This window comes from Dipodascopsis tothii (assembly GCF_038497935.1).
Source record: "Dipodascopsis tothii strain CBS 759.85 unplaced genomic scaffold V1510scaffold_27, whole genome shotgun sequence".
In the NCBI taxonomy this organism is placed as follows: domain Eukaryota; kingdom Fungi; phylum Ascomycota; class Lipomycetes; order Lipomycetales; family Lipomycetaceae; genus Neoaidaea; species Neoaidaea tothii.
This window is the reverse complement of record NW_027118011.1, coordinates 70,072-85,328: the sequence shown is the minus strand read 5'-3', so window position 1 is coordinate 85,328 and position 15,257 is coordinate 70,072. Positions and strand designations below refer to the sequence as shown.

Genomic DNA, 15,257 nt, shown 5'->3' with positions numbered 1-15,257 from the left:
ACAAGCCACTATAGAGCCAATTACAAATCAGAAAGCAAGCAGGCAACAGAGAGCCCAGGGTGAGTCTATGATAACAGGAGGTATAAGGTGGTATATGATGCAAACACTTCATAGCGGTATGTAGAGATCAGTATTAGAGTGTAAGATGCCGTCGTGTCGTGAAATAGCAAAACAGAAATCAGGAGGAAATAATGTCAGTGCCAGGCCAAAACCATCAAAGGAAAGACCTTTAGGTATCTAGTTCGAGCCGTAGTATTCAAGATATAAATTTTAGACAAAATGGAAGCGGAGCGCTTGGTGAAGCACTTCGCCGGCTTGTCAGGCGGGTATCGGTCGTGGCGGCCGTCCGACTAACGGATGCTGTCGACTGGGTTCTTTTCGATGCCTTCGCACAGCTCGAGGATGTCGCTGCCGTAGATGCCGCTGTCCCAGTGGGCGACACGAGCCTGGCCGCCCTCCTCCCAGAACTCGTAGAACCGGACGGTCTCGTCGCTGGCGGCGGCACAGACCTTGCCTCCTCCGGGAGACTGCACGGCGTAGAGGCAGCGGATTTCCTCGAGCCAGGGCACCTGCGAGATCGGGCGGCACTCGGGAAACGAGAAGATGGTCATGCGGATGGGATGCTCGGGGTTGGCGTAGCCAAAGGTGGCCACGATCTCCTTGGTGCTGCGCGACCAGATCAGCGACGTCACCTGGGCGTTGACGTTGATGGACTTGACGAGGGCGCCCGAGTTGGTGTGCCAGAATCTGGGGTCAGCACGGAGGGTGCAGGGACATACCTGATCGTGCGGTCGTTGCTGCCGCCGCCTGGACCTAGTCAGCCGTGCCGGGAGCGCAAACGTACCGGTCGCGAGCAGCGCGTGCGACCACGGGCAGTACGCGAGCGCCTTGACGGCCGCGCGGTGGTCCCACCTGTACCGCGGCGTCGACATCGGGCCACGGTCCTCCATGTCCCAGACCGTGCAGGTGTTGTCGTTGGCGCCGACAGCCATCTGCATGCCGGTGGGGTTGAACGCGATGCCTGGCTGTGAGCGACGGTCGCAGACGCGACGGGTACGTACCGCAGATCTGCTGGCTGTGGCCGCGGATCCGGTTGACGAGCTTGAGCTGGGGCTCGTTGATGGCGAGCACGATCTCGTCCGACAGCAGCTTGAACTGCAGGATCTCGCCGACCTCGTCGCCCACGTAGAACTCGTTGTAGGCCGGAGTGCCCTGCTGGGTCGAGGACGTGGACGACGGGTACGGCGACACGGGCAGGGCCGCCGGCGGCCGCCACGAGATGCAGCACAGGCCGACCGTGTGGAAGTACTCGGCCTTGGCGTGGTGGGCGGTCACGGTCCAGCAGGTGATGGCGCCGTCCATGCGGCCGATGACAAGCGTGCGCCCGTCGGGCGAGAACGAGACGCACGCGACCGGCGACGTGCTCCACTCGGGCAGCAGCACGGCGCCGGTCGCCTCCTGCCAGATGTAGACCTCCGGGCCGAGGCCGACGGCCAGGTCGTTCGTCGTGGGCGACCACGACAGCAGGTTCGTGTAGAAGTCGTCGCGCAGGCCGGGCGCGTCGAGGACGCGGAACGGCGCGAACGGGCTCTGCTTGTCGTGGCGGTTGGGTGAGCCAATTGAGCCGGCCGAGGACGTGAAGCCGCCGGTCCAGCCGGCGGGCGGCGGCAGCGCGGCCGCGGCGTCGTCCAGCAGCCGCATGGCCTCCTGCGTGATGGAGCTCGGGCGGTCGCGCAGCACGGCGCCGCCGGCGATGATGTCCGGGCGCGCGCCCTGGAAGTTGAGCACCCGCGACGGGAACGCCGGCCCCGCAATGCCGAGCGCCGAGGCAATCGCCGACTCATGGCGGTCGCGTGCCGGCCCGGCTGACGATCCCGGGCTGGCCGACGTCGCCGGGCGGCCGGGCGACGTCGGGCTGTGCGGCGCCTGCGGGCTCGCGCCCGGCAGCGGCGAGTCCAGGTGGAACAGGTGCGCGGACGAGCTCGACGGAATGAAGCGGTCGGGAGAAATTGCCCGCTTACGCGACAGGATCTTGTGGTACTGCCGGCGGTAGTGGCGGGGCGAGCGCTTCGAGAACGCCGGCGACGGCGCCGACGACAGCGACGTCGCCGGCGACACCGAGTCGAAGGGCGAGAACGGGTTCGACGACAGCGGCGAGGCGTCCGCAGACGACGTCGGCGGCGACAGCAGCGCAGACGGCTGTAGAAACGCCGGCGACGACTCGATCGAGCCCGGCGACGTCTGCGCGCGGGCGTGGAAGAACTCATTCGAGGCCATCGCGCTTGGTCTGCAGCTCGGCCGTGTGGAAAGAGAAACTGGAGCTGGGTGGCCGCCGGATCCGAATTTAAAACCACCGGAAGAACGAGGCGGACCGACCGGGATCATAAGCGGCGGCGCTCCGCGATCTGGAATCGAACTAGGAAGATTCGCCGGACCGAAATGAAAGAACTCCCGAACGTCCAAAATCGCAGGCGTCAACACCCCGAGGAAAGACTGGCAGCCGGCCTGGCCAAGACAGCAGAGACTCGCGGCGGCGGCGGTTGGAGAGGGGAACGCGGATTATAGAGTGAGAGTAAGCATTGATCCCGGGCTCCGCGGTGGTGCGAGGGTGTTTGGTAGACGCGCGACGGCACGTGACCCCGCGTCGTGTTGCGGACCGACACGTGACGTACGCTTGCGGCGAGCCGCACAGGGTGCGGCTGATCGTCCGGCCGGACCCCGGTTCTGGATTCGAGAGTCGGGCCGAGACGCGGGCCAGCGCCGAAAGCCGACGCGGAGACGCAAGCGCGGCGGCTGCGCTTAGGCCGGCGCGGCTGAGTCGCGCTCGCCGGGCGGGCCCCGCCCGGTCTCGCTCGGCGCCTAGACGAGGCCCGCTGTATCGGCGGCCAAGCCGCGGGCCGCGGGCCTCGTCCGCGGGCCGCGGAGCGGTGCCACGGCCGGCTGACCGCTGCGGGCAGCTGCGCCCACTCCATGGTTCGTGGCTCCGCCAGCTTGCGGCGCCGTGTTCGATCGCGAACCTGGGCCTCCGGAAAAACATTCTTACTAGTGGGGGGCTCGCTTCCGCACCTTCCGTACCCCACCTTCTGTAATGGCGGAGCAAAGGCCACCAGACTCTGGCGGGGTGGCTACTTTAGGCCGTTTTTGGTACTCGACGGTAACACCTATGCGGGACGGTGGAAATTGCATCGCGGAGCAACGCCTCCTGCCGCATACGGCAGGTGACCATCGGATCCGTCGAGCCATCGCGCAGCAAGAGGAAAAAATAAGGTTCGCGAATTCTGCGAAAATCCAAATCGGGAATGGTGCAATGGGATAGTGTCATAGCTACATCATCGACTACCGCTCGCTTTCTGCAAATTTCTCCGGAGCCCGCAAGCGCCCGTCTGCCGCGTAGCCGGCCAGGCCGCGGGCCAGTAGACGTGCAGGCTTCCGGCCGCGGCGCACATGCGGGCAGCAGCTGGCGGGGCGGTGCCAGCTTCCGCGGCAAGCTTTCGGCCCCGGCCCCGTGAGCTCATCGTGGCGGGCAGAGAGGCACGGGGCCTGTTGGACTGGGCCGGGGACGCGGTGTCTGGCCGCAGCCGGCAGTGCTAGTCGGCGAAGCCCGCAGGCGCACTGCGATTCGTCTACCGCGTTCGATTGCCATGTGCCGCGCGCCCCGTCATCGCATAGTAATTAAGCTCTGCGACGGCAAATCAGAATTCTGCAGAAATCTTAATGTAGCAAGGTGGCCAAGGCTCACTCCCCAGCATGTGGAGATCCCATGATCCAGATTAATCGCGGAGAAAAGTCTTTGCTGGCCTGGACGCCGTATATAAGCCCTCAAGATCCCCACACGACGGTCACGACTAAGCCTTCTTCAAGATGTACAAGACCTACAACCCGTATGTGGTCGCGCTGTCCGCGACCGTCGGAGGCATGCTCTTCGGCTTCGACATCTCGTCGATCTCGGCGTTTGTCGACAACGAGAACTACCGCGAATTTTTCAACTACCCGAACGATATCACGCAGGGCGGTATCACGGCGTCCATGGCCGGCGGCTCGTTCCTTGGCTCGCTGGCGTCGGGCTTTGTGTCTGACCGGCTGGGAAGGTATGTCGCGTGGCGTCACAGGACTGACTCTGCAGAAAAAAATCGGTCCAGATTGGTGCTATGATCTGGATCATCGGCGCCGCGATCCAGTGCTCGGTCCAGAACCTGGCCCAGCTGATCTGCGGCCGTGTGATCTCAGGCGTGGCCATTGGCATCTGCTCGTCGCAGGTGCCGGTGTACATCGCCGAGCTCAGCCCGAAGAAGATCCGTGGCCGGCTGGTGGGCCTGTTCCAATGGGCCGTGACGTGGGGTATCACGATCATGTTCTACATCTCGTACGGCTGCACGTTCATGAACGGCTCGTCCGGCTTCCGCACGGCGTGGGGCATCCAAATGGTCCCCGGCTTCGTCCTGTTCTTTGTGCTGTTCATCCTGCCCGAGTCGCCGCGGTGGCTCGCGTCCAAGGACCGCTGGGACGAGGCCGAGTACATCATCTCGCGCGTGCAGGGCCGGTACAACAAGCCTGCTGGCGAGAAGCCGGTGGAGGGCGCGGCCGCGGCGCCCACGTCGGGCGACCCCGCCGAGTACGCCAACGACTATGTGCAGCTCGAGATGCAGGAGATCCGCGAGGCCGTGCGCATCGAGCGCGAGTCGGCCGACATCACGCTGCTGGACTTGTTCCGCAAGGACTCGATCGCGCGCACCATGACCGGCATCTGGGCCCAGATCTGGCAGCAGATGACGGGCATGAACGTGATGATGTACTACGTCGTCTACACGTTCGCCATGGCCGGCTACACCGGCAACAGCGGCCTGATCTCGTCGTCGATCCAGTACGTGATCAACGTGGTCATGACGATCCCGGCGCTGCTGTTCATCGACAGCTGGGGCCGCCGCCGCCTGCTGATCTCGGGCGCCATCCTGCAGGCCATGTGGCTGTTCCTCGTCGGCGGCCTGATGGGCAAGTACGGCCACTGGGTGCCGTCGGTGAACGGCAACGAGTCCATCCGGTGGTCGGTGCCCAACAAGCATGCCGCCAAGGCCGTCATCGCTTTCAACTACCTGTTTGTGGCCACGTTCGCGCCGACGTGGGGCCCCGGCTCGTGGGTCTACGTCTCGGAGATTTTCCCGCTCAAGCAGCGCGCGCTGGCGAACGGCGTCTGCGCGGCCGCCAACTGGATCTTCAACTTTGCGCTCGCGTTCTTCGTGCCGCCCGCGTTCAAGAACATCCAGTGGAAGACGTACATCATCTTTGGTGTGTTCTGCCTGTGCATGGCTCTGCACGTGTTCCTCCTGTTCCCCGAGACCAAGGGCAAGACGCTCGAGGAGATCGACCTGATCTGGGAGCAGCGTGTGCCGGCGTGGAAGAGCAGCAAGACGGACTTTTCGCAGTTTGCGCTCAACCGCGACCTGACCGCGGCGCCGACCAAGGCTGCCCACGGCCACAAGGAGTACGCGGACGAGCAGCGGTCGGACACGCTGTCGGCGTGAAAGCACAACGGGGTTTTGGGCATCAGTGTACACTAGAATGACCATTTGAGATATGCTAGCCGTAGTCCGGGGTAGCCCCTTGGCGGGTGTGGCGCGCCCCGTGAAATCGCTGGATTTGTGCGGCTGGACGGCCGCGTGTGACTTGGACGCGCGTGCGGCGCGGCCGGCTGTGACTTGGCCGCCACCGCCCGCCTAAAAGTTGTCTTGTAATCGCTGTCACGGGACCGAGGTGCCCTCAGGGTTATCGGGACCGCAGCAGCCGCACAGCCATATAGCCGAAACCCTGAGCGTGGCTGTGCGCCCCTGACCCGCGCGGCGGCCGCCCCACCGCGGCGGGCGCTCCCGCTGCAGGTCCGCTGCAGGTCCAGCGGCCGCCGCTCCCGCGGTGCCGCGGCGCCGCGCGGGTCACTGGTCCGGACCCGGAATCGTCCCAGCGGGGTTTTGTAGGGGCGTGCGCACGACCACTGCGTTTAGTCCCAACTGGGTCCGCCGTGTGTCCTCGGCAAGTCCGTCGGTCCCAGGCCGTCTGGGCTATCGCGATAATAGACGCCATCGCTCTCGCGGACGCCCCAGACCGGCTTCTCACTACCGCGCACCCGACGGAGCCGCTACACGAGCGCGCAACTATAAAGGCCGTCGCGACCGTATCCGCACCCTCGTGAGCCCTAATTGACGCTGTGAGTGACGGCAGAGTGGGCCCGCTGACCGCAGAGCGCGAAATGCCGACCAAGACCTACAACCCGTACGTCGTGGCCGCGTCGTCGACCATCGGCGGCATGCTCTTTGGCATGGACGTGTCGTCGGTGGCCGCGTTCGTCGACAACGAGACGTACCGCGCGTACTTCAACTACCCCAACGACGTCCAGCAGGGCATGATCACGGCCGTCATGGCCGTGGGCTCGTTCTTTGGGTCAATCACGTCCGGCAAGTTCTCGGACAAGATGGGCAGGTACGCGGCGGGCCGGGCGCGCTGACGGCAGAAAACGGGTCATCCAGATAGGCGCGATTATCTGGGTCGTGGGCGCGCTGGTGCAGTGCTCGGTGACGGGCGTCAGGCAGCTGATGCTGGGCCGGTTCATTGGCGGGCTGTCGATCGGCATCTGCTCGTCGCAGGTGCCGGTGTACATCGCCGAGCTGAGCCCGAAGCGCATCCGCGGGCGGCTGGTGGGCCTGTTCCAGTGGTCGATTACGTGGGGCATCACGATCATGTTCTTCATCTCGTACGCGTGCACGTTCATGGAGGGCCCGAAGTCGTTCCGGACGGCGTGGGGCATCCAGGCGATCCCCGGCGTGGCGCTGTACTTTGCGCTGGCCGGGTTCCCCGAGTCGCCGCGGTGGCTGGCGTCGAAGGACCGGTGGGACGAGGCCGTCGAGATCATCGCGGGCATCCAGGGTCACGGCGACATCGAGAACGACGCGGTCACGGTGGAGGTCCAGGAGATCCGCGAGGCGGTCGAGATCGAGCGCATGTCGCAGGACGTGACCGTGCTCTCGCTGTTCGAGGCCAAGACGCGGTTCCGCACGCTGACGGGCCTGAGCGCCATGGTCTGGCAGCAGCTGACGGGCATCAACGTGATGATGTACTACGTCGTCTACACGTTCGCCATGGCCGGGTACTCGGGCAACGCCAACCTGATCTCGTCGGCGATCCAGTACGTCGTCAACGTGGTCTTCACCGTGCCGGCGCTGTTCCACATCGACGACTGGGGCCGGCGGCCGCTGCTGATCTCGGGCGCGGTCGTGATGGCCGTGTTCATGTTCCTGGTCGGCGCCATCATGGGCGCGGCCGGCCACTACGTGGACTCGGTCGGCGGCAACACCGAGATCAAGTGGGCGGTGCCGGACCGGTTCGCGGCCAACTCGATCATCCTGTGCAACTACGTCTTCGTGGCCGCGTTCTCGCCGACGTGGGGCCCGGGCGCGTGGGTGTACGTGTCCGAGATCTTCCCGCTCAAGCAGCGGGCGACGGCCAACGGGCTGTGCGTGTCGTGCAACTGGATCTTCACGTCCATGTTTGCGTTCTTCGTGCCCGTGCTGTTCAAGAAGATCCAGTGGCGGACGTACATCGTGTTCTCGGTCTTCCTGGTGGCCATGGCCTTCCACGTGTACTTCCTGTTCCCGGAGACCAAGGGCAAGACGCTGGAGGAGATCGACCTGATCTGGGAGGACGAGATCCCGCCGTGGCGGACCGGCAGCGACAGCGACGTGTTCAAGCAGCACGAGCGGCTGCTGGAGCGCCGGCGGAAGCGCGCGGCCGGGCCGGAGGCTTCGGAGAGCGACACGAGCGGCGCGACGAGCACGTTTGTGGACTCCACGGCCGACACGTCTGCGGACTCGATCACGTCCGTGCCGAGCCAGCGCGGCCGGGCCAGCGACCCGCTGCTTGCGGCCGAGGCCGAGGCCGAGCAGGACCTGCTATAGAGAATAGATGGCTATGTACAGGGCCGGGCTACTTGCCGCGACCGAAGATGCCGAGCGGGTTGAAGCTCCAGCCGGCGCTGGCGTCCAGCTTGGGCGCGGGCGCGGGCGCGTCCTTGGCGACGAGCCGGTCGTACCACTCGTCGTGCGAGAGCTCGGCGGCGTCGGCGGCGCCGGCGGCGCCGGCGAGCCCGCGCAGGTGCTGCTCCTCGCGGGCCTGCCGTATCCGCTCGGCCTCCATGATGTGCGACCGGCGGGGCCGCTCCATGGCCCACTCGGACTCGGTGAAGGTCTGGTCGGGGCCCTGGGGCAGGTCGACCTCGCGGACGGCGTAGCCGCGCGGCCGCGGCCTGAGGTCGGCCACCTCCTGGCTCGACAGCGGGCCGAGGTACTTCTCCTTCAGCCGGAGCTGGTACCGGTACGCGTCCGAGAACACGTTGTCGTAGCCCTCGTTCCAGCGGTAGAAGAAGACGGCGTAGGAGACGATGACTGGGTCAGCGGGGCCGGGCGGCGACTTACTGGCGGTCAGCGTGACCGAGACCATGTTGATGCCGCGGCTGAAGGCGGCGGCCGGCAGGGCCTTTTTGAGCACCTTGTACTGGCCGGGATAGAGGTCGCTGGGCGGGCGCGGCGTGAAGCTGGCGCGCTTCATCTGCTCGCGGAACTGCGCGTACCGGAACTGCTCGTCCGAGGCGTCGGCCAGCTCGCGGCGAATCGGCTGCATGAACTCGGACGGGTAGCCCTGGGCGGGCCGCTGGTCGGTCGGGTCATAGGGGTTGTAGGGCGCGCGGGGCTGCGTCCAGCCGGCGGGATTGGCCCGCCGCTCGAGCTGCTCCGTGAGCCGGCGGATCTCGTCCTTGATGCTGTCGTTGGACATTGTGCGGAGCGGAGTGGAGGGAGCGAAAATTTCGCCTTGGGCCCGCCGCACGGCGTGCGGCGCTAGCGCCGCACGCCGGGCTCGAACCGCGGATCTCCCGGCGCGCGCCGGCCGCTGCGCCAAACGGCCCGGGCCGGCCGATCGCGATGCCGTCGTGCCGACCAGGCCGCCGGCCGCCCACTCTCGGCAATGATCTCGAACGACTACCGCTGGCCCGGCGGGCCGGTGCAGCTCGAAAAGTCGTGGCTGCGCCGGTCCGTCGCCGCGGGGTGCATGGCGCTGGCGCGCCGGGCGGAGGGCGCGCCGGCCCCGACGATGCAGTGGTACAGCGACTCGGTCCAGTACAAGGTTGAGGGCGACGAGCTGGTCGTGGTCATCGACAACGGCCTGCCGGCGCCGTTTGCGCCGGCCGACAAGACCTACCAGGGCCCGATCTACAGCTACGTGCCGCGGGGGCGGGGGGGGCGCGCGGCGTACGACCGCGGGGCCCCGCGCCACGATGTGCCACGAGTGCCCGCGGCCTACACGCAAAACTGCACGCCACAGCCGGCCTGGACGCCGGAGATCGAGTACGAACGCGATCGCGCGCCGCCGGACGCCGCGCTGACCCGGCCGCGCCGGCGCTGGAAGGTACGTGTGCGCGGAGCCCGCTGACGCAGTGGCGCCGGCGGCCGGCGGGGCGCGACCCGCCGTGCATCATGGACGTCATGTTCTCCGACCGGCCGGCGGGTGGCGGGGGATGGCTGCGGCGGTGGCTGCGGCGGTAGTGGCGCGGCGGGGCGCGGCGGGGCGCAGGGTGAGCCGCACGGGGTGCGGCTGGCAGCCGCACGGGACGCGACTCGCACCGCCGCACGGGATGCGGCTGGCAGCCGCACGGGACGCGACTCGCACCGCCGCACGGGATGCGGCTGGCACCGCCGCACGGGACGCGACGCGCACCGCCGCACGCCATGCGGCTGGCACCCGCACGGGACGCGACTCGCACCGCCGCACGGGATGCGGCTCGCACCGCCGCACGGGATGCGGCTCGCACCGCCGCACGCCATGCGGCTCGCACCGCCGCACCCGCCGCCCGGCCCGCAGCCGCACGCCGTGCGGCTCACGCCGCGCCGCGCCTTGCCCTCGCACTAGCAATGCACTATCCTAGCGCCTCCGGCAGCTATCTCGCCGCGACGGCCCGCGGCGGTGGCGCCTGACTCACGTCGCCGCAGGCCGGCCCCGGCTCCGGCCAGCCGGCCCGCGCGGCTCGTGCGGCTCGTGCGGCTCGCGTGGCGGTGCGTGTGGCGGTGCGGCCGTCGCCGTCGCCGTCGCCGCCGCCCGTCCCCGCCCGCCGGCGTCGCCCCGTCCCCGCGCACTCCAGCTTATCGGCACCCAGCCGGCGCTACCGTAGCGGGCTCAGTAGCGCCCGTAGCGTCCGTAGCGTGGCTCAGCCGTAGCGCGGTTCGGGTGGGCCGCTACTTAAGCACCTCACGTCCCAGCCGATCGTCACTTCGCAATGGTCTTCGTTCGCTCGCTCGCCCGGCCGTCGGCCCGCCAGTCCGTCGCCCGGCTGGCGCGGTCGGTCCACATCTTTCCGCCGCACATTGAGGTCGCCGAGGAGGTGCGCGACGCCGTGCTGACCGGCAAGCCGGTCGTCGCGCTCGAGTCCACGATCGTCACGCACGGGCTGCCGCGCCCCCGCAACCTCGAGCTCGCGCGCGACGCCGAGCAGATCATCCGCAGCGTCGGCGCCGTGCCCGCGACAATCGCGCTGGTCCGCGGCGTCCCCCGCGTGGGCGTCACCGGCGCCGAGCTCGAGATGCTGTGCGAGGCCCGCAAGGACTACCTCAAGGTCTCGCGGCGGGATCTCGCGTACTGCATCGCCCACGGCGTCACCGGCGGCACGACCATCGCCGGCACCATGATCCTGGCGCACCTCGCCGGCATCAAGGTGTTTGCGACCGGCGGCCTCGGCGGCGTCCACCGCGGCGCCGAGACGACCATGGACGTCTCGGCCGACCTCGAGGAGCTCGGCCGCACGCCGGTCGCGGTCGTGTGCGCCGGCCCCAAGGCCATCCTCGACCTGCCCAAGACGTACGAGTACCTCGAGACCAAGGGCGTGCACGTGTCGACGTACGGGCCCAAGGGCACCAACCTGCCCGCGTTCTACTCGCGCGACTCGGGCATTGCGTCGCCGTTCAACTTCGAGACGCCGGCCGACGCCGCGGCCGTCATCCACGCCAACAACAACCTGCTGCGGCTGCAGACGGGCATGATGTTCTGCGTGCCGCCGCCGCCGGACGTGGAGATCCCGGCCGCGGTCATCGACGTGGCCATCGACCAGGCCTGCCAGGACGCCATTGTCGGCGACGTGCGCGGCAAGGCCATCACGCCGTTCCTGCTCGAGCGCATCATGAACATCACCGAGGGGCGCAGCGTGGACTGCAACATTGCGTTTGTGAAGAACAACATTCTCGTCGGCGCGCAGATCGCCAAGGCTCTCTCCGCGAAGGAGGTAAGTGTCTAGCTGCGCCGACGCTGTATGTAGTGTTAATGGTAGACCTTGCGGGACGTGGCCGTGCAGGCCGGTGTAGAGGGCGGGCTGGTGGGCGGGAGGGGACGGGCGGCGGCGGCGGCGGCGGCGGCAGCGGCCACGCCGTCCGCGCCGTCCGAGCCGTCTGAGCCGTCCCCGCCGTCCCCGCCGCCCGCGCCGTCCCCCCCGCCGCCCCCGCCGCCCCCCGCCTGTCTCGTCGTCGGCGCCATCGCCGTCGATCTCACCTGCGACCTCTCGCACGCCTCGCTCGACCGCACCCAGTCGTGGCTGCACACGTCCAACCCCGGCTCGATCCACCAGACGCCCGGCGGCGTCGGCTTCAACCTCGCCCTCGCCGCGTCCTACGCGTCCGCCGCCGCCGGCGGCGGCCCCGTCCGCGTCGTCTCCGCCGTCGGGTCCGAGCTGGGCGCGGCCGACCTCAAGGCCGAGCTCTTCCCCCCGGTCGACGGCGACAGCGTCCACAACGCGCTCGTGCGCTCCGGCCTGGCCGCGCTCGACCTCTCCGGCGTCGCGCGCTCGGACACGCAGCGCACGGCCCGCTACATCGCCATGCACGACGCCAAGGGCGACCTGATCGTGGCCTGCGGCGACATGGACATCGTCGAGAACATGGACCCCGGCCACATCGCGGCCGAGTTCGCGCGCGCGTTCGCGGCCGGCCGCGTCAAGTGGGTCGGCGTGGACGCCAACCTGGGCCCGGCCGCGCTGGCGGCCGTGCTGGCCGAGGCGCGGCGGCCGGGGCGCGACGCGTGGGTGCTGGTCGAGCCGACGGCGGTGCTCAAGGCGCGGGGCGCGGTGGCGGTGCTGGGCCGGGTAACTGAGGCGGTGCCCGGCGTCCACGTGCACGTGACCACGCCCAACGCGCTCGAGCTCGCCGAGATGTTCGCCCAGGCCCGCGCCGACGGCCTCTTCGACCGCCCCGGCTGGTGGGACGTCGTGGGCGGCTTCGGCGACGGCCAGGGCTTCCGCGACGCGGTCGAGGCGCTCGAGCGCAGCTGCCGGCCGCACCTGGACGGCCTGGTGGCCGCCGGCACGGTCCAGCAGGCGTTCCAGCTGCTGCCGTACATCCCGAACGTGTTTGTCAAGTTCGGCGCACACGGCGTGCTGTCGGTGCAGCTGGTGCCGGCCGAGGAGCTGCGGTTCACGCGCGCCGGGTTCGGCGCCGGCCGCGCGCCGCGGCCGCTCGTCACCGGCGCCGACTACATCGTCTACACGAGCGCGACCGGCCAGTGGGCGGTCGTCGTGATGCACCACCGCGCGGCCACGCTCGACTTCCACACGCGGTCGCTGCCGGCCGACGGCGTCAGCCACGTCGTGTCGGTGACCGGCGCCGGCGACACGTTCGCAGGCGTGCTGCTCAGCCAGCTCGTGGCCGCCGCCGGCGCCAGCGCGGGCGCACACCCGGCCTCGGCGCTCTGGGACCTGGACGCGCTGCCGGGCGTGCTGCAGCGCGCGCAGCGCGCAGCCGTGCTCACGATCAAGAGCCGGTTCGCAGTCTCGCCGTTCATCTCCGAGATCGACGGGTAGGGCAGCATACCATTTATTCATCATCTCCGGCCGTCCCGAGGTGCGCAGCGGTGGTATCGTACAGACGGCCCGTCGGCCGTGATGACGCGGCAATAAACAAAAAACTCCGTTCCAAAATTCAGTGATGGCTTCATGAATGCATGTCGGGGGCGGCCACGCGGCCGGGCGCGCCGTCGGGGCCGGCCAGCCGCTCGCGCAGGCGCAGCAGCTTCCAGGTGAGCACGGCCTCGTAGCACATGACGAACTGGCGCAGGTTCTGGACCATGTACAGGCGCTGGGTGCGCAGCTCGTGGACCACGCGCGAGACCAGGTCGACGTCGCGCACGAGCTCGCGGCGCACGGCGGCCGCGTCGCCGCCGGCCAGCGCCTGGGTGTCCTGCTGCTCGAGGATGTCGATGACGCTGTCGGTCGTGCAGAAGGTGCCGGTGCGGCCGCAGCCGGCCGAGCAGTGCACGACGATCGGCCGCTGCGCGGCCTCGTCCGAGTGCGGCGTGTTGGAGCGCACCGACGCGCAGTCGCGGCAGGCGCCGGCGCGCACGCCGCGGCAGGGCGAGTGGCCGGCCACGGTGCGCAGCCGGTGGATGTCGGCCGCGTCGACCGTGCCCAGGTTGTAGCTCTTGGTGAGCCTGATGAGCGAGACGAGGTCGAGCGGGTTGGACGGGGTGCCCAGGTCCGGCCAGCCCTCGAACTGGATGTGGATGACCTGGCGCATGGGCGAGAACGGCTCGGCGGTGTGGGTGAGCGCGAACTGGCGCACGCACACGGTGGTGCGCGTCTCGGGCGACAGCTCGAGCACCTCCTCGGACAGCTTGGCGACGACGAACTGGCCGTAGGTGCGGTCGGCCCAGTAGAGGTCGCACTTGACCTGGCCGCCCTCCTGGATGGGCGTGAGCATGAGGATCACGCGCACGCGCTGGTCCCACACGACCGACCAGAAGTCCGAGAAGGTCTCGGGCAGGGGGCCCTGCGTGGCGATGTAGCGCGTGCGGCTGCCCTCGGCCCGGAGGTGGCTGGCGTTGATGTAGTCCGACTGCGCGTCCGCGCGCTCCGTGCGCAGCTTGACGCGCGTGTGGTCGAACGGGTAGATGCTCTTGTAGCGGTTCTTGGTGACGCGCTCGAGCGCGCTCGCGAAGGTGAACAGCCGGTTGGCCGCCAGGCTGCACGGCTTGTGCATCATGCTCAGGTACGTGTCCTGCAGCCGGCGCTTCTCCTCGAGCTCGAGCTGGAGGAACCGGCCGGCGACCTTGGCCGGCGCCTCGGCCGACCCCAGCAGGTCCGACATCCACCGCGGCAGCTCGGCGATCCACTGCTGCGGCAGGCTCGCCAGCAGGTTCGGCGGCAGGCAGATCGGGATCGGCTCGCCGACGCCGCCGTCGGCCAGGTCGACGTTCTGGCGGATGTCGGCGAAGAACGGCTCGACGGGCGAGGCCGACGCGAGCGACGGCATGTGCAGCCCGGCCATGATCGGCACCGACGCGTCGCGGGCCGGCCGGGGCGCGTCGCAGGCCGGCGCCTCGGCCGGGCACGTCGTGAGGTCGCCGCACTGCGCGGCGAACTGGCACAGCCCGCCCTTGAGGTAGCAGATCTCGCCCGCGAAGCCCTCGTCGTGCACGAACTTCTTGGCCGTCTGGAAGATGGCCGACGACGGCGCGAGCGTGGTGGCGTCGTTGTCGTACACCACGACCTTGCGCGCGCGCTGCCAGTCGGCGAGGCTCGCGTGCGCGTCCGCGGCCAGCGAGTTGAGGATCTTGGCGATCGTGAACGCGGGGCGCTTGAGCAGCGTCGACGGCACGCACAGGTTGGTCGCGCCCGCGATCTGGCGCGCGCGGAACTGCACAAACGGCCGCACGTCGAGCACCAGCACCGAGCCGGCGTCCGGGCCGCGCAGCTCGGCCGCCAGCTCGCGCGGCTGGATCGCGTGGACGGCCGCCAGGTCCGCCGGCGTCACGCCGGGCGGCATGTGTGTCAGCGGCGACACCGGCGGCGCAAACGACAGCGGCGACACCGTCGTGGGCGTCAGCGGCGACGCCAGGCCGCCCGAGACGGGCCCCGACGGCACCGCCAGCGACATGGCCGCCGGCGGCGCCAGCGGCGACGAGACAGACGAGGTCGACGACGACATGGACGGCGCGGAGAACGACGGCGACGAGTTGGGGAAGGACGAGAGCGACGACGCCGACGACGCCGACGACACGGACGAGTGCGACGATGCCGAACCGGGCGGCTGCGCCATGCGGGCCCGCGGCGCGGCCGCCGGCGCGTGCACGTCGACGCGGCAGCGTGGCCACCCGCCCGGGCCCTCGCCCGGGCCCGCGGCGCCGCCGGCCAGCGGCCCCGCAAAGCCCTCCAGCGGGCACGCGAGCGACACCTTGTCCGCCCGCGT

At 69.1% G+C, this 15,257-nt stretch overlaps 6 protein-coding genes across 6 annotated transcripts; 3 read left to right on the top strand and 3 right to left on the bottom strand.

Annotated features, from left to right (window-relative positions):
- Positions 1-58: 58 nt before the first annotated feature.
- V1510DRAFT_438117 (WD40-repeat-containing domain protein) lies at positions 59-2,799 on the bottom strand. Its single transcript, XM_066935591.1, has 5 exons — positions 1,910-2,799; positions 1,062-1,879; positions 845-1,021; positions 780-807; positions 59-747 (listed from the first exon to the last, which is right to left on the bottom strand). The coding sequence occupies exons 1-5, from the start codon at positions 2,383-2,385 to the stop codon at positions 351-353; spliced, it is 1,896 nt and encodes a 631-aa protein (XP_066787570.1). The 5' UTR covers positions 2,386-2,799; the 3' UTR covers positions 59-350.
- Positions 2,800-3,389: 590 nt separating this feature from the next.
- On the top strand, positions 3,390-5,572 carry V1510DRAFT_420795 (general substrate transporter). Its single transcript, XM_066934510.1, has 2 exons — positions 3,390-4,088; positions 4,124-5,572. Exons 1-2 carry the CDS (start codon positions 3,862-3,864, stop codon positions 5,517-5,519), a joined length of 1,623 nt encoding a protein of 540 aa, XP_066787569.1. The 5' UTR covers positions 3,390-3,861; the 3' UTR covers positions 5,520-5,572.
- Positions 5,573-5,889: 317 nt separating this feature from the next.
- V1510DRAFT_420793 (general substrate transporter) lies at positions 5,890-8,149 on the top strand. Its single transcript, XM_066934509.1, has 3 exons — positions 5,890-6,196; positions 6,231-6,468; positions 6,500-8,149. Exons 2-3 carry the CDS (start codon positions 6,239-6,241, stop codon positions 7,938-7,940), a joined length of 1,671 nt encoding a protein of 556 aa, XP_066787568.1. The 5' UTR covers positions 5,890-6,196; positions 6,231-6,238; the 3' UTR covers positions 7,941-8,149.
- Positions 7,969-8,821, bottom strand: V1510DRAFT_397599 (uncharacterized protein; the record flags this gene model as incomplete). Its single annotated transcript, XM_066931910.1, has 2 exons — positions 8,457-8,821; positions 7,969-8,426 (listed from the first exon to the last, which is right to left on the bottom strand). The coding sequence occupies exons 1-2, from the start codon at positions 8,812-8,814 to the stop codon at positions 7,969-7,971; spliced, it is 816 nt and encodes a 271-aa protein (XP_066787567.1). The 5' UTR covers positions 8,815-8,821.
- Positions 8,822-10,309: 1,488 nt separating this feature from the next.
- V1510DRAFT_404344 (Indigoidine synthase A like protein-domain-containing protein) lies at positions 10,310-12,874 on the top strand (the record flags this gene model as incomplete). Its single annotated transcript, XM_066932236.1, has 2 exons — positions 10,310-11,308; positions 11,609-12,874. 2 exons carry the CDS (start codon positions 10,310-10,312, stop codon positions 12,872-12,874), a joined length of 2,265 nt encoding a protein of 754 aa, XP_066787566.1.
- V1510DRAFT_420785 (protein-tyrosine phosphatase-like protein) lies at positions 12,872-15,168 on the bottom strand. The gene has a single exon (XM_066934508.1). The coding sequence runs from the start codon at positions 15,105-15,107 to the stop codon at positions 13,005-13,007; it is 2,103 nt and encodes a 700-aa protein (XP_066787565.1). The 5' UTR covers positions 15,108-15,168; the 3' UTR covers positions 12,872-13,004.
- Between the last annotated feature and the right edge of the window lie 89 nt (positions 15,169-15,257).